The sequence below is a fragment of the Sceloporus occidentalis genome, unplaced genomic scaffold (assembly GCF_023333645.1).
Source record: "Sceloporus occidentalis isolate IW3139 unplaced genomic scaffold, rSceOcc1.0.p SCAF_2, whole genome shotgun sequence".
Lineage (NCBI taxonomy): Eukaryota > Metazoa > Chordata > Lepidosauria > Squamata > Phrynosomatidae > Sceloporus > Sceloporus occidentalis.
In genome coordinates this window covers 260,834,711-260,852,767 of record NW_028316982.1, presented here as the reverse complement: position 1 = coordinate 260,852,767, position 18,057 = coordinate 260,834,711, and the positions used below count along the sequence as shown (strand labels likewise).

Here is an 18,057-nt window from a genome sequence, read left to right as displayed (position 1 = left end):
GCACCATTTATAGATAATTTTCAATGTGTTCTCTCTAATTTGAGCAGATATTGATTTATAAATCAATCGCCGCATTCCCTTAAGTATTGAGATCCAAACAATTTAGGGCTGCCAATGTTATCACACTTAAATAAATGATATTGATATAGGCCAGAAACAAATAGTGCCCTCTGCAACCATATTTTATGGGCCCCGCTGCTACTACCAATCCACTGCTGTGGAAGTGGAAACTGCTGCTGCCATCACTATCCATATTGCCAAATATAAGGAGGTTTCCTCCCTTTTTTTACCTTCTTGCTTTAAGGAGGGGAACAGGCACTCTGCTCTATGACTTCTTATGACTCTGTGGTACAGGATGCTCTTGCAGTCTCCTGCACAATAGAAAGTTATTGCAAGTGACACCAAATTTCAGTGGCAACTGGAGTTGGGGCAGCAAATTCTATGGCTGGGGGGCAGGGGATGGTGTGGTCCTCAATAGCCACCCCTCCTGCATCTTATATGGCCAAAATCAATTCTTAGTCCTAGCTAGAGCAGAACCACTGAATCAATGAGAACTTGATGAGTCAACACTTACATATATCCCATTGATGCAGTGGGCCTGTTTTAGCTGGGAGTATCAATTGGATTGAGGTTGGTGTCTACAAGTGATATGCTTTTCTTTTAAATACTGTGCAGCATCTTGAATTTCAGGAGTTGTCTGTGTCTGTTTATACATATACACATACATACATACCTATCTGGCTTGGTGGCAGTACATGCGAAAGACATCTAGGATTCTTAGTTGACCCCAGGCTGAACATGACTTACCAATGGGATGCAGCAGCTAAGAAAGCAAATGCAATGGGAGGCTTTGTCAGTAGAAGTATAGTGTCTAGATCGAGAGAAGTAATAGTACCTCTCTATTCTGTTTGGTCAAACCTGGAATATTGCATCCATTTTTGCTCACCACAATTCAAGAAGCATGATGACAAGCTGAAACATGTCCCCAGGAAGGGTGACCAAAATGGTGAAAGGTGTGGAGACCATGCCCTATGAGGAACAGTTTAGGGAGTTGGGTATGTTTAGCATGGGGAAAAGAAGGTTACATTGGAAGGAATGTCATGTTGAGGATAGAGGGATGTAGTGGCTCAGTGGTTAAGATGCTGACTCTGGCGATTGCACGATTGGCAGGCCAGCAGTTTGAGACCCAAGCACTGCATGACGGAGGGAGTTCCTGTCTCAGCGTCTGTCAGCCTAGCAGTTCGAAAAGCATGTAAAAGTGCAAGTAGATAAATAGGTATTGCTTCAGTGGCAAGGTAACAGCATTCTGTGCAGTCATGCTGGCCACATGATCACAGAGTTGTCTTTGACAACCCTGACCCTTTGGCTTAGTAATGGAGATGAACACCACTCCCTACAGTCAGTTATGACTTGACAAGCTTGTCAAAGGGGAAACCTTTACCTTTTATGCATCTTTTGGATGGAGCAAGCTTGTTTTCTCCTGCCCCAGAGACTAGCAATGATTGAAATTACAGGAAAAGAGATTCTACCTAAACATTCAGGGGTGAAACAGACCTTCCCGAAGGAGGGGCTTGCTGCCTCCCCAGATCGGGGCCATGGCAACTGCATGCTGCGGCCTTGATCTGGCCACTTCTTTTTGGCCATTGCTTTTTGGCCTGGAAAAAGGGTGTCCATGTCGCCACCATGGCACTTTTCCCTACTTCTTTTGGCATGTGGCATGTGAACACTATCCCAAAGGAGCGCCGTAACACTACCCACCATGCACTCAGGCAGGTGGTGTAACACCAGCTTGGGGGGGGGGGTTTGTCAGAGTGTGTATTGTCCAAGAGCCACACCTCCATGCTGCCCCCAAGTCGGCGCTTACTTCTGGTCTGTACAACCTTTAAGAAGACTTTTCTGGTGGTAAGAGCTGTTCAACAGTGCAACACACTGTCTCAGCATGTGGTGGAGTCTCCTTCTTTTGAGGTTTTTAAACAGAGGCTGGATGTTGGAGTGCTATGAGCATGTATTCCTGCATGGCATGATTCTATGACCTGATACAAATGTGCTTTTCTTGCTTCAGAGTACAGTTACCGCTATGATGAAGCTGAAGCAGCTGCTCGTCTATCTATTCCTGTCCACCCCATTGGTTACCATGATGCTGAAAGGCTGCTGAGGTAAGTCCAACTGGTGGTTAGATTTACACAACTCTGGCTTATGGTACCCTGTCCTAGAGTTTTCCTGGCAAGATGGTTTGCCATTGCCTTCCTCTCAGGCTGACAGGGTTATTTGCCCAAAGTCACCTTGAGGGTTTTCATGACTGAATGGGGATTCAAATCCTGGCCTCCTAGAACCTTGTCCAACGTACAAATCGCTTCACCGTGTTGGCTGTCTACATAACTCATTACTGGTAACTAATTTCTGTTCACAATAATTAAAGCAGAATTACTATATACTTGTATATAAGTCGACCTCATGCATAAGCCAAGGGCAGATTTGGGGGCCAAAATCATGGATTTTGATATGACCAGTGGATAAGTCAAGGGTTAAACTTAGAGGTATGTAACAAAGGATTTTTTGCAAGGATCACAGCTTCAGCAAGCAGAGTCAGGAAACAAAACTCCTTTCTCTCTCTTCCTTCCTCACCAACTTTTGCAAGCATCACAGCCTCGGCAAGGAGATTACCACATTGACCCATATATATGTCCACCCAGGATTTTGGAGTCCATTTTTGGGCACAAATTTTTTGGCTTATAGAAGAATATATATAGTAAGTCACATTCCACTTGTAATTGAATGAGGAATTTTTTCTTTTCCATTGTAAATACATTGTAGTTACTATTTTTGTTACTGGAGTGTGCCTGCATCAAATGAAGCACTCTCCAGATATGACAGGATTCAAGTGATGCTTTGTGCTATGCCTCATGCTACAACATCACATTCTGTTGTGGGTACTAAGGTGACAATATGTGGGTGGGAGGGGAATATATTTTCTCCCACAGAGAAAACAACAGAAATCATCAATGTATTGATTGATTGATTGATTTAATACCCTGCCTTTCTCCTGACATCAGATTCAAGAGGGGCCACAACCATTAAAAACACAGTACAACATACATACATACATACATACATACATACCAAAGTTAAGAGAAGTAAGTCAGATGAAATACACAAATAAAAGGAAACACATTTCAGGATGCTTAAAAGATAGTCTTTTCTTTGCTAAAAGGCCTGAGGCATTTTGGCCTGTAGATGCTCTTAAGGTGTTCTTCAGAGGACGATATGAAAAACCATAAGGCGACAATGCATTAATACATTATATCCAGTTACAGAAGTCCATGGATATATATGTGCATTGCACGAGCCAGTTTAGCACAGAGGTTTAAGCATTGGACTATGATTCTGGAGACCAGGGTTCGATTGCTGCTTGACTATGAAACCTACTGAGTGACCTTGGGCAAGTCACACTCTCTCAGCCTCAGAGGCAGGCAATGGCAAATCTCCTCTGAACAAATCTTGCCAAGAAAACCCCAAGATAGGGTCGTCTTAGGGTCACCATACGTCAGAAACAGCATGGAAGCAAACAACACACACAATATCCTATACAAGAGCCAGCATGGTGTAGTTGTTTGAGTGTTGTACTATGACTATGAATGGTAGTGTAGAAGAGGGAATTTCAGTAGGTGTTGCTTGACATCCAACCAGGTAAAAAGGAATTCCCACTGAAATTCCCACTTCCACATGATGATTAAAGGCATAAGAGCTGCCTCCGGTTACCATGCTGACAATCCCAATTAATCACAATCATAAGGACTAGAAACCTGACTTTTAAAATTGGGTAGCTAGCTGGGGTTATTAGGAAGTTGACTTCTGTGTCCCATAATAACTTCTACGTTTTGTCTATGCTTCTTTGTGTTGAACTCCCCTCTTCTTATAAGGTCTACTTGTTTGGGGTGCCATTTCTATGAGCTGTTTTGTGAGTTGTATTTTAACTCTTCACAAAGGTTGTGTATAAGTATCAGTATCTATACTGAATATGAATTGATGGAGATGGGGATAGTGATTACTGTATATACTCATGTATTAGTTTAGAAATTTGAGTCAAAAAATTGGCCCAAAAAAACCTAAGTTGACTTATCCATGGGTCAGTGTAAGTACTGTACTTTAATTCCTATATAAAAAAGAGACCATTCCCTGGTGAAAGGCAAAAATGTAATCTGTCATGGAAGCACTGACCCCACTCTACTCTCTCATGCATCCAGCATTTAGTATGAGCACATACAGTTATGCTTTTGGACTTTTGTAAGTTCTTTGGCATTATTTTCCTTTGCTTCCTCCTTTATAGTCTTTGTTACATGCTGCTAGGTTTTACTCTTGAGTTATCCATGGGTCATATCAAAATCCATAATTTTGGCCCCCAAAACTTCCCTCAAGTTATACATCAGGTCGACTTATAGTTGAGCATATACGGAATATCCATGGAAAAGGAAGGAGGTGAAGATCCACTTGTTGGGAACTGCCTGCAATAAGTTCCCCTGTCTTAAAACCATGACTTATAAGAAAGATCATTGCAGAAAACAATTCTTGAAAGAACACTCTGTGCCAGTACATGTTTTCCTGCTTTCCACTCCTTTTCTCAGTCTTACAAATGTTTTGCACAAAGTTGTTGAACTGAGCCAGAGAAGTGTTATGGAAAGGGGGAGGGGGAACAGCCAGTGCTTCATGATGAGAACAAAGAGGTCAAAGAGCATGTTTCCAAATATATTTTGAGGGGTCACACTGTCTCTCTTTAACTGGAACATGATTTTTCTTTCTCCCCTCTCTTTTGGAGACTTGAAAACACAGCCACACTTTTCCCTCTTAGACATGCTTATTTGAAAAAAGGCCCCAGTGATCACAGTGGGAAAGCAAACTTGCAACAGTTTTGCAAACTTTGTATATCGCTATAAAGGATCTGGAAGGATTCTTTGCATGAGGTTGACTCTGGCTAATAGTAGGGCTGGTCCTGCACCTGTAGGAATAGGGAATAAGCCTTATCTGCACCTGTGGGAATAGGAAATAAGCCTTCACTGGATGATGAATAGGGGGATAGAAGGTGCACCCTAAGATAGGAAGGTCCCAAGCTATGAAAAGTAAGAACAAGCAGCTTGGGTCTAGAACTGAATAAGATACATATCTGAGAGCCTGTGTGGTATACTGGACTATGACTGGAGATCAAGATTTCAATCCCCACCTTCAGCCATGAAAACCCACATTGGGCAAGTCACACTCTTTTTGCCTCAGAGAAAGGCAAAGGCAAACCCTCTCTGAATAAATCTTGCTAAGAAAACCTTATGGTTGCCAAATGTCAGAAATTATTTGAGGGCACACAATGACAACAAAGATACATGTTTTAAGTGGTTAGGTTTATTCTTTCTGACTTCATCAATATGAAACATTACCCTCCAACTGTCCTACTTTGGAAGGGAAAGTCCCAATTAACTCTCTGCCATCCCACTTTTTCAGTTGCTTTTAAAATGTCCTTTCCACTTTCCCCCTTTGTCCTTGGCTTATTTCAATTGCTCCAAAGTGAGTTCTGTTAGAATAGGAACAAGATCAATAACTTTAGTCATGACAGGGTTAATGATTATTATAGGATTGATGGTGAGCTGCTAGAGATGGAAGTGATCTTCAGCTGTGTGTATTACACTAATTGGCTGTTGAGCCTTCATAAGGCTAGCTTTCCTTTGTGCTCTTCCTCTCCCCCCCTCCTTTTTTCTTAGCCTTTTTTCTTTTGCATTATATTTTGTGTTACCCTGCTTCAAAGTAGTTTATATTATTTGATATATTGGCTATTTTGTATTATTTTGTTTGCCATTATTGCTCTTGTTCATTTTGTATCATGTGTATGTATGTGTATAGGTTTTGAATACAGTACTTTTATTATGTACAGTCGGCCTTCTTACACATGGATTTTTTTATACACAGATTCAAGCATATATGGTTTGAAAATGTTCAAAAAAAGTATAAATTTCAAAGATCAAACCTTGATTTTCCATTTTTTATAAGGACACCATTTTGCTGTGTCATTATATTTAATGGGACTTAAGCATACCCGGATTTTGTTATCCACGGGGCATCTTGGAACCAAACCCCAGTGTATAAAAAGGGTCCACTTTACATTGTTTTGTCACTTCTCCAACAGATATAGATAAAGACTGCTTATATTACCTTTTGATTTTGCCTTTTCAATTCAATTTATCAACAAGTTCAGTGTTCAAAAGTAGCTTGCACCCACTTAGCTCAGTAGGGAGGAGAGAAGAGGAGAGAGCAGAATCTTGTCCTTCCAATTAGGTTCAGGCAAAAGCAAGCTGTTACAACCTCTCCTAGCTTGTGTGTTCTTCCTCATTAAGGATTTTTGTCACCTTTATCACACTCTGATGTTGCTTGGCCATAGATGTCCCAGTTTTCTTCTGTGAAATGTTGGAAGGTATGGAACACAATTGCTCCCAGTTCTGGTTTGCCTTTTTTGTTGTTTTAAAAGAAATGATATTTCTTGAATTAAAAACATGAGACTGTTCTGCTGTCTTTTTCCAACAGGGAGATGGGTGGGCCTCCTCCACCAGATGACACTTGGAAAGGAAATCTGCCTGTGCCTTACAAGATTGGGCCAGGCTTTAAAGGGAATGCTTCCAGAAGGTGTGTATGGGAAGGGGAGATATCATATTAAGAGAAGGGGTGGGAGTCCTGTGTCCCAAGGGCCCCCTGGGACAATCAAGGCCATTTTGCAGGTCCTGCACTCTAGTAAGAAACTCTGGCAAACTCTGTGCTAGGGAGACAGCATGTGTGCCCACAGAGAGGGCTCTGAGTGCCACCTCTGGCACGCGTGCCATAGGTTCGCCATCACTGCTCTATATAGTTTTAAAAAATTCATTTATAACCTGCCTTCCTACCCCCCTACCCCTATATAGGACCAAGGTGGCTCACAATTTAAGTTAAAACAAAATGCAATTAAGACAATGGTTTCTAGGAAAAAATAAACAAATATTCATATTGCAATATTAACTTAAAACAGCTTTTAATTTAATATTAAAAGTTTTGAAGTAAGTGAGTCATGCCCATATTGCAAGCAGAGAATGAGGATGGTTTGCCCAATGCAGTGTTAAAACCCTGGGATAGGTTTGAATTAGGGTTGTCATAAATTAGAAATGACTTGAAGCCACACAACAAGATAACAAAATGTCATAGTAATGATAAAAAAATACAGCACAGCCCTGCATCTGCAACCATCAGTTAGCACTCAAAGGTCTAGGTAAACAGAAAAATCTTCATCTGTCAGCAGAAAGTGAGCAGAGAGGAGGACAGCTTGCCATGAGGGTGGGTAATCCTTGGCTTGGGAGTAGCCACGAAGGAGCTTGTATCCTGTGTTGTGTTGCCACTTGCCAGACCTCCAGGCTAGTTTTCAGTTTCCATGCATCATCTCCAGGGAAGAGACAAGGGTGCAACATCTCAGGCTTTGAAAAATGGTTTCCCGGCACATAACAAACTGTATACAGTAGTGCTGCTCTGCATCCGTACTGCAGAAATAATCTGTTTTAACACCACTTTAACTGCCCTGGATTAAGACTATGGAATTCTGGGAATGGAAACTACAATTCCCAGAATTCCATACCCTTGAGCTAGGTCAGTTACAGTGGTGTCAAACCAGATTGTTTCTGCAGTGTGGATGAGGCATAAGTTTAAAGTGACTCTGGTTCTGAACAGCATTTTGGAAAAAATGATCATGTTGTAATATTCCCTGATGCAGGGAAGAGAGGATAATTTAAGATCTATTTCTTTTCAGTGTGGAACTATTAACATTTTAAAGGTCTTTTTTAAAAAACAAAACAAACCCCTAATTACCTTTACTTTTTCATTTTTTAAATGTATCAGCAAAGTCAAAATGCATATCCACAGCTTCAAGGAAGTAAGAACAATTTACAATGTGATTGGCACTCTCCGTGGTGCAATAGAACCAGGTAAGGCATTTCGTCTGTAGAGCTGGTACCTGATAAAGTGGCTCCTTATGTTTCTCCCTAGGTAGTGGTGACTGAGAAGGCCAGAGAGCCAAGAAGATTGTTGTAAACTAAACAAAATGACACCTCAGCTAAGAAGGCCTCTGTAGCTCAAGGACCAGCATGGGTCAGCTGTGCTTATCCAAAGGCTTAAAAATAGTTCTCTGTCCTAAAAAGTAACCTGACTTGGGAAGCCATCTTAACAAGAGTTAATCCATTAGTCCATCAGCTACCAGGGATGGGACATTTCTGCCCCACAAACCAGAACTGGTCTACAGGACCTTTGTTCTCATGATTTAAATGTGTTCTTTTTGTGCTATCTTCTCGAGCACTGGATAACAATGCCTTTATGACATCCCTTCAGGTACAGCAAATGACCATTGTAACCCTTCTTGAAGGCTCTTTTCTGGGCTAAACACACTAAGCTCCTCCAACCTTAGAAACCCTTTTCTCCAGGCTCTTCTCCATCCATGTCTTCTTCCTCAGGAATAGGATTGCCAGATTGGACCTGGTACTGGGCTCCTGTAAATTTAATCCTCAACTGATCATGGAGCAGGAGGAGGTACTGTAAAGCTCTGTCAAAGTGGGATGCAGGTATTCATTTTCCCTCACCTTATAAGTTTCAGCCACAGCAGTCCTTTCCCATCACAGCTGTAACTATGCCAGTGGAGGGAAGTGAGACTGGACAGACTTTGAGCTTTCTTCTTGTCACTGGATACACATCACTGAGGGTGTTATTGCAATGCACCTGGTGACAAGAACAGAGCTGGGCACTCTTCTATGTCCTCCTCCACCTTTTCCAAGATCTCTTAAAGATTAAAGTTACAGGTGTCTGTCCCATCCTGGATCCAATCTGTAAACCCTACAAATCAACCTTTTAGTGGGATTTTAATTAGTTGAATAATAATAATTGATTACCCTCATTCCAAAATTATTTCCCATCTGCATTGCTCCAGACAGGTATGTTATCCTAGGTGGCCACCGTGACTCTTGGGTGTTTGGTGGGATTGACCCTCAGAGTGGAGCTGCTGTAGTTCATGAGATTGTCAGAAGTTTGGGGAAGCTGAAACAGGAAGGTAAGGCTTAAAGAATGAAAATCCTACAGAACGGTTTGCCAATTTGTTTGCTGGGGAAGTGGAATTGCATCTTGCCTTCTCTCAAAGTATTCACAGTAGTTAACCATAAAATTAAGCAAAACAGCAATACAACAATCTAAACAACAACAAAAGCAGTGGAGAAAGAACCATTTTAACCATGAGCCAGACAGTAAAAATCTTGAACACGATTAAATGGCATGCCAGCTATCATTAAATAAAACCCTCAAAAAATGACATTAGAAACTTCTAATGAAAGTAGTTTCTCAGGTATATGGTGACTGCTCTGATGGAGTTACAGTCAAGTCTAAGAACTCATGAGGATATAATGCTAACTGCAGATGGTCATTATGTCTTCCAAATCAGGAACTGTGGTTAATTTTAACTATGATTGGTTCAAATGATTCACATCCAAAGTTTGGTTTATCATCGAGAGTCACCCTGGAAGAATGAGGCAGCTGCCTCAGGCAGCACATGCTAGAATCCAAAAGAGCATCCAGGTGTTGAAGGACAGACCTGTATACACTGTGAAGCTTGCCCTGTGTACCTTAAACTAATCCGCTACCATCAAATGCAGCAGAAGTTGTTGTTTCAGCACCCATGGTCCAATCAGTTTCTTATGTATAATGTTTGAAACATTATACATTTTTGAAACTTGAACAAATGTTGTCCTTAGAATGCAAAATGTTTAGGCAGATCCTTATGATCCTGGATTGAACAAATAAAGCAGCAGTATGAATGATGTAACTCTCCAAATGTTCTTGAATTTTATTGGGTATGTTGACTAGGATGCTGGAAGTTATCATTTCAACAAACTCTGGAGGGCTACACAGTTCCTGCGCTTAGATTAAAGCAAATCATCATTACAACAGACATGGCTCTGTATTCCATAACATGACAACAAACCAGTGTTAGTTGAAAACAGAAGCAAATATTTCCAGTTATCTCCTTTTAGATGTACCTTTTCATCTGAATGCAGGCTATATGTTTGCCAGACACGGCTAAACAAAATTATCATCTAATATTTACATCTGAATGCAAACTATGTGTTTGCCAAACATGGGAAAACTTAAATCAAACAAGAACCAGAGGTTGGAAAAAGTACTAGTTTGGGCCATAGCTTACAGAATCTTCCATGCTGACTGGGAAATTCTGGGAATTGTGGTTCAAACCAGTAACTTTTTTGAACTTTGGCAGAAACTACTTTGTTTATTAGAAAGCTGATCTCTACCGACTGGATTTATGTGTAAAACGCTGGGTGCAAACCTGATCACATGACATAGAAGGCCATCTCTGTGTTTGTTAGTTTCATGCTCTGTAAGTATGCTTTTCCTGGATATTGTAATAATCATGGTGCTTTAAATACTGCAACCGTAGGATGGCGTCCTAGAAGAACAGTAATATTTGCCAGCTGGGATGCTGAGGAGTTTGGCTTAATAGGCTCGACAGAGTGGGCTGAGGTAAATCAATAATAAGTTAATAATGACAGCCTTTGCATTCTATAACTGTTTGTATAAATCATTTAGAACTCATTCTTTTGAGATGAGTTATACCCATATTGCAGATGGGATAAAATGGGCCTGAGAATGAGAATGGTTTGCTGAAAGCAGTGTGTTAATGGTAGGGGTGGGATTTTAATTAGAAGCCGAGATGACTAAACTAAGACTGTTGTGCTTTGGACATATCATGAGAAGACATGACTCACTGGAAAAGACAATAATGCTAGACAATGTAGAAGGCAGTAGGAAAAGAAGAAGACTGCATTACAGATGGATTGAGTCAAGGAAGCCATGGCCCTCAGTTTCCAAGACGCTGTTGATGGCAGGGTGACTTGGAGATCATTCATAGGGTTGCCATAAGTCAAAGTTGACTTGGCTACAGTTAAAACAACAATCTACTTTGTGAGGGGTTTAATAATAATAATAATAATAATAATAAGTTATTATTATTTAATAATATAATATAGAGAAGGGGGGAGTTATTCACTATGAGCTTTCTCCTTGAGTGGGTCTGACTCTTTGTTGATACTGTTATCAGTGCTCATTTACATCCTCATTCTCATTGGGAATAATATGCTCCACTGTACTGATTCATCACTTTGCCTTTGTCACTGTTGAATATCTTAGAAGGGACAGGTGAGAAGATAGTGACAGCAAGGAGGAATAGCAGTAGGGTTAGGGGCTGAGGGTCAGGGGCATCAGCCATGAGGTTAAATCTGGGATGGACCATTCACAGACACAAAATCCTTCTCGTCATCATTGTCATCATTATTATCATCAACATCATCATAATGTGTCAGCAAATGATGAGATTGTATATGTGATTCAGAAGAAATGAATATATATGTAAACCAGTTTATAGAGAGCAATGGGCATGGGCATAAATTTGTTTTTACATTTCCTTGGCTGTAGGAAAATGTCAAAATACTACAGGAGCGTGCGGTGGCCTATATCAATGCAGATTCTTCCATAGAAGGTAAAACATACACTGTGTTTGATCAAGAAAGGAATGATGTGATAGATAAGTTGATATAATGATGGTTTATTTTGCTAATGGTTACTGTATAAATTCGTGTATAAGTCTAGAAATTTTAGTCAAAATATTGACCCAATAAACCTGAGTCAACTTATCCACAGGTCAATATATCTATTGTACTTTAACACTTATTAAAAAAGGAACCATCCCCTGGTGAAAGGCAAGAGTGTAATCTGTCCTGAAAGCATTGATGTCTTCTACTCTCTTTTCCATCCAGCCTTCAAGGTGAACACAAACAGGTTGTGCCTGCTGGAATGATCACATTCTTTAGAAGAGAGAGGAGGAAGAGGCATTCCCTATGGTTATTTGCTGCCCCTTGAGAAGGACAGCTAACACTTAATGGAATCTGCCAGGCTTGTCCAAACTTTCTGACCATTTTAGTAGTCTGTTTTTACAGTCACAGAAATTTAAAGTTCAGGGCTTCTCAAGAGCTCATTGAGCTTACACCTAGATCAAACTTCTGTGTGCACACATGGGCACCTGTGCAAAGAAGCAGCAAACATCAAGTGAAGACAACAGCAGATTTACATATTCATAACTTGTTTGAGATTTTTAAAAAAAGTCAAGATGCAATCTTTCTTTTCTTTCAGGCAACTATACCCTTCGAGTAGACTGTACTCCACTGATGTATAGCCTGGTGTACAATCTGACCAAGGAGGTAAAGAAACAAATCACCATGTGAAAAAACATATAGGATTATCTTATGTCTTCTGTTATCTTTGTATTCTGCTTTCCTTCAAGGAGCAAAACACACCCTATACTCCCCATTTTTATCTTCAAAACAACCCTGTGAGCCAGAGACAATGACAGGCCCAAGGTCACCTGGTGAGCTTCACAGATGGGGATTTGAACCCAGGCCCCCAATTCCTTGTCCTTTCACAACATTTATGTCCTAAATCAAATTGTTACTGTCCAGTAGAACAGTCCCACTGAATCAGTGTAATTAACATTTGCCAGAATCATGGCCCGAAAAACCCATGAAAGCCTTCGACTTCACATTTGCCAGAATCCTATATCACCTTTGACTCAATGTAACTTTACATATATAACAGCCACCATGGTGTAATGGACTGGGTGTTGGATTATGACTCTGGAGATCAGGATTCAATTCCCCACTCAGCCATGAAACCCACTGGGTGACCTTGGGCAAGTCACACACTCTCAACCCCAGAAAACCCCATGATAGGTTTGTGTTAGGATCGCCATAAGTCAGAGAATGACTTGAAGGCACACAACAACAATTTTACATATATTTAGCTAAGTAACAGGCACACTAAGAGACCCACTTAGTGAATTGTGAAGAGGCACACCAAGGCAATGGCAGGAGTGTCCAAAGCATATAAGAATCAATGTACATTGGTGTCCAATGTGCATCAGTTCCACTGCACAATGGCACTTTGCCAGCTCTGCTACATAGTAATAAAACAGCAGCTATCTACTGGATATAGGCATTATGAAACTGCCCAATTCTAAGGACTTTATCACACTAGCCTGCTGTCCCATCACAATTACAGCATACCAGTTTGGCATAATTTCTTAACACATTTGCGCCATGATAGTGCTTTGGTTGTTTGATCTGTTTTCGACACTGCCAAACACTGCCTTCCAGGAGGAAGGATGGTGGAGAGGGACAAGTGATCGCAGCTTCCAACTACTTCCTGAAGCTGGCTGCTGTGTGATTGTGCACAAAGCAACTGTCTTCAGGAAGGTGTTGGCCACTGTGGTTGCTGCTCTGCCCCTCTCCCAAAGCATGGGGCTGCTGCATGCACATTCATACAGCAGCCCCAAGCTTTGGCAAGAAGTGGGAGGACAATTGATCGTGACTGACAACTCCTTCCTGAAGCCAGCTACTGTGTGAATATGCATACAGCAGCCAGCTAAGAGAAGCTGTTGGCAACATGATCGCTGTGAGGGGAAGGGGGAGCAGAATCGCATCCGCTCACACCACGTGATTGCTTGAGAAATGGAACTGTAGCAGAAGGGACCTATTACAAAAGGGTAGTAATGGAATAGCAGTGAAAATCAAGAGCCTATGAATGGGTTTTGTCCATCAATGAAAAGGTATACTACAGAAATGAATGGAATGCAAGGCACCAGGATGGAAATGATATCATGTGATAAGTACCGGTGATGTATTCAAGTCTTTTATGCCAAGTCTCAAGTCAAGTCTCAAATGGAGTCTCAAGTCCTTGCAAGATACTTTCAAGTAATGACTCAAGTGTAGTCTCAAGTCTGAGAGCTAACTTTTAACAGAAAAAAAAGAAGGTGGGGCACATGTCTTGGAGGGGAACAGCAAATGTGTTAGGCAATGGGCTTGAGATGGGGATTAAAGTCTGCAGTGCAACCTGTTCCTGCTGCACATCAGAGAAGCTTTCTAAAACTACCTCAAATACATTGCCTAATGCATTTGCTGTTCCTCTTCAAGAAATTGAACCCATGCTCTGGGGTGCCTCTTGCCTGCTGTTTGAAATGAATCATGCCAGCAAGTTGGTTGCTAAAAATATACAAGTCATGAGTTGAATTGAGTCAGTGCATCATTTATTGCTGAGCTGAGTTCAAGTTGAGTCACTGAAGTGACTTGAGTCTGACTTGTTCTTGAGTCAATCAAGTTGAATCTTTGTCACTGATAAGTACTGGATAAAGATGCCTTTATCCTGTTAAAGTGCCACTTTTCTAGCCTCATATCATAAAGTCCTAATTTACACTCATGCAAGTCCACTTACAAAGACATAACTTCCATACGGGATCCTGGCCAACATAATTACGATCCAACAAGCATTGAATGAATAAGTTCCAATTTATTCATTGGGGCTACTCCACTTAGGAAAAGAATTGGCTTTAGACTTAAGAATGCAAAACATGATCCCTGCCATTCAGTTATAGGCTATTTTTTTTAATAAAGGCAGTTTTATAATGGTAGAGAAAATTAAAAACAGATACATAACTGACTAAATCATAAACCTGACTGCTTTTCAGTACACCTCAGAACTCATCTTAGAGATAAAGATCTGCTGGGAAACAATAATTAAAGTCAACCACCTCCCTCTTAGATACATAAATAACACCATACTTTGAAGCACAAAGATAATATGATTTGAGGAAGGAAACTTAATTACTCCTTCAGCAAATCTAATTTAGTCTTGAGCTGCATACGTGTTACTCATTTAACAGTAATACATCCTTTGCTACAAAAAGTCTTTCTTTATTAAGGATGGGGAAATAGTTTCTTTTTCTCACACATTCAATTTTTTAAAAATCAAGTTCTTTCCATACTAGATGTGGAAGTATTTAATGATTTTGGTAGCTTTGGGAAATATCTAGAGGAAAGATATTCTGGATTTTTTTTGCTCAAACCCTAGTGACCCAGAATTTAACAAAAACCTTATGAAAAACTTTTTTAAAACACCTATTGCATGTTGACACATGCAGTCAATTCTTCATCTGGGAAAGGGCTAGCGAGGAATGTCCTTTTAAAATAACACAGTCAAATTTCCAAATATAAATTTGGAAATTTTGTGGGGAAATGGGACAGAAGAAGGGGAGACACAACTGCACATAGAGAATCTGAGATACATTCTATACAGTTGACCTAATGCATATATGACTGCTGTTTACTTGAGTACAGTTTCAGGTTTCAGACCATACACAGGCTTCCTAGAAGAGTGGATAGTTTCAGAGAAATGTGTTTCCCAGTTAGAAGGTAGTTGGACAACCAACGAGGAGTAAGAAACCCATACTTTTATGGGAATGTAAATTCAGTTAAAGCCAGCCCCTTAGCAGAGACTGTTGTAGTCCAGCAATGTACTAGATCAGTTTCTGATGTCAGTGGTCTAGTAAATCAGAACAATTACTAAAGGACCACTGACAACTTCCTAGTGATCAGAAATTGACATATAAGAGCCAGAGCCAAAAGAGCTAGATTTTTTTCACTTGTACAAAAGGGCTTATGTTTTGGATGTGTATTGAAGAAGAAAGAGGGAAGAATGTCTTGTGCAGGATACTCAGCAGGACACTTACAGTGAAACCCCCATATCCATGGATTTGGTATCCATGGTTTCACTTATCCACATCTGAAAAAATGTATTATCTCTAGGCATTTCTAGGTCCTCCCTTGTGATTCTGTTGTCAACCTCCAGTCTAATCATACCATAGAATCACAGTAGAGAACCTAGAAATGCCCAGAGAAGTGTTTTCTATTAATTTTATGGTATCCAGAAGTAATTCATCCCATTGAAAATAGCAGGGCGCCTTTTATCCACAGTTTTAAGTATGCACACAGACTCTTTGAATGTAAACCCCATGTATGTGGAATGTGTGCTATATTTATCATTATTTAACACACATATCCTTGTGGGAAAAGAATCTCTGAAGGCAAGTCGTTTGAAAGTCTTTGCACTAGTATAAGGAGTTCAGAAAGTAAGGAAGGGAGAGTGCTGCACGATCTTAAACCTTCTTGCAAGGTGGTGGGTTTTAGGAGGCATGCCAAGGTAACCCCATGTCTGTTCTCCACCAGTTCCAAACATGGTTCCAATAGTGCTAGCCAGAGGAAACACAGGAAGCTATCTAATATCATCTCCCTCAATATTGTTGAAATTGACTGGCAGCAGCTTTCCAGATTTTTGGGCAGGATTCTTTCTTAGCCTATCTGGAGAAGCAGAAGATTGAACCTGTGACTCTCTGAAGGGAAAGCATGTAGTCCACTTCCCTCCCTTGCTGTTGGAAATATTGGATAAGGTGGCAAAATATCATCTATTAATTTCCTTTTCATGAATGCAAAATGTATTATGTTTTAACAGATACCAAGCCCTGATGAAGGATTTGAAGGCAAGTCTCTTTATGAAAGTTGGTATGAAAAAAACCCATCCACAGAACATGAAGGTGTCCCCAGGTAATTATCAAGTTGAGAGGGAGGAAAAATCAACAATGGATTTTTTTTGCAGAGAGGAGTTTCCTCCTATAGCTGCAATAGACAAAAAGTAGACATGGGCTGGAATCATATAGCTGACATATGCAGTCAGAACCAGGGGTTATGCTTGCATGTGTTCTTTTTAGAACATTGCAAAAAGAGATATCCAGTGTTTACTGCAGAGAGAGAGAGATCCCATCCTACCTGCAGCCTTAGCATGATAGCATTGGTGGTCATACTTTCATATTAAATTAGTATTTAGAAGAAGGAGTAGACACCCACCTAGTCACCAGTTGCAATGTTGCAGCCAGGAGAAAGGACACTGATACAGTAGAGTACATGCACAGTACTCACTGGAGATCTGGAAGATGATGTCCCTTCCTCCTTACTTTACAAATGCAGCTGGATGTTCTCTAGGAGACCCCTCCTCACTCCCTGCCCCCGTTGCCATGTCCCAGTCATTAATTGGCCATGGAAGCATTCCCCAGTACTGTTGGCATGTATTATGCTGAGGACAGAAGTAGAACTACTTTTGGATCTTGGCCTGAAGAGTTGATTCTAAAGCAGAATGTTTTATCAGAGGACAGAGCCCAGCTCTTCACCACCTTAATCCCACTGTTATGTGGAAAAGATATGCTCCACTGTTGCTACATGATGGAAGGCAAAGTTGCACCTTTGTCTGTGAAAATTACCTTGCTTAAATCTAATTGCTAGTTCCAACTGGGAGAGCCAATGAATCAGTGAAACATTTGCATTATTTACCAAGTTCAGTTGTTCTGTTCTAGATCCACTAAGCCTTCTCAGCAGCTGTTTGCACCCGCTGAAATTCCCTTCCATGAGAGGCAAGCTGACCCCATCCATAGACTTCTTTTGCCAGCAGGCAAAGCCCTTTTTATTCAAGCAGGCTTTTATGTGTAATTGCATGTAGGGAGCCTTCTCATGGATTGGGGAGGGGGGCAGGGTGTTCCATTTTTAACTTTTGTGTGGTTTGTGTGATTTAATACTGTTTAATACCTATTTTAACGTGGTACTTTTAAATTGTGTTTATCATTTTATTGTTACATTTTAGTTGATTCTTCTTTGGAGCTATTAAAAAAGAGGCTGGATGTCCATCTGTCGGCTGTGCTTTGATTGTGTATTCCTGCATGGCAGGGAGGTGGACTGGATGGCCCTTAAAGTCTCTTCCAACTCTATAATTCTATGGTTCTATGATTTTTGTGAACTGGAGAAAGGCAAAATAAACAGTAGATAGATAGATAGATAGATAGATAGATAGATAGATGGATAGATGGGGACTAGGAATATGGTTTAGGCCTCATCCTTGGCTCAGCAGACATATATGAAATGCAGAAAGCTAAATTCTGTATTGCATGCAGTTGCTACAAGTATCTTCTTTTAGATGTTGTGGTGCAACTCCATCAGCTCCTGTCTGAGGTTGTGTTTTTAATGAGTAAAATCAGCGTTTAGAAAAACACTGGACTATAATGCCCATTCTGGCTGGATGATT

General features: G+C 40.6%; 1 protein-coding gene across 1 annotated transcript in view; it reads left to right on the top strand.

The window, feature by feature from the left end:
• The window catches only part of LOC149320068 (putative N-acetylated-alpha-linked acidic dipeptidase), a 45,163-nt gene that overhangs the window by 19,073 nt on the left and 8,033 nt on the right, over positions 1-18,057 (top strand). Inside the window, exons 7-14 of the mRNA XM_089508260.1 lie at positions 2,063-2,156; positions 6,562-6,660; positions 7,894-7,979; positions 8,972-9,091; positions 10,487-10,569; positions 11,521-11,584; positions 12,235-12,302; positions 16,441-16,532. Of these exons, the coding sequence (XP_089364386.1) occupies positions 2,063-2,156; positions 6,562-6,660; positions 7,894-7,979; positions 8,972-9,091; positions 10,487-10,569; positions 11,521-11,584; positions 12,235-12,302; positions 16,441-16,532 (706 nt within the window). The remainder of the gene's footprint in view (positions 1-2,062; positions 2,157-6,561; positions 6,661-7,893; positions 7,980-8,971; positions 9,092-10,486; positions 10,570-11,520; positions 11,585-12,234; positions 12,303-16,440; positions 16,533-18,057) is intronic.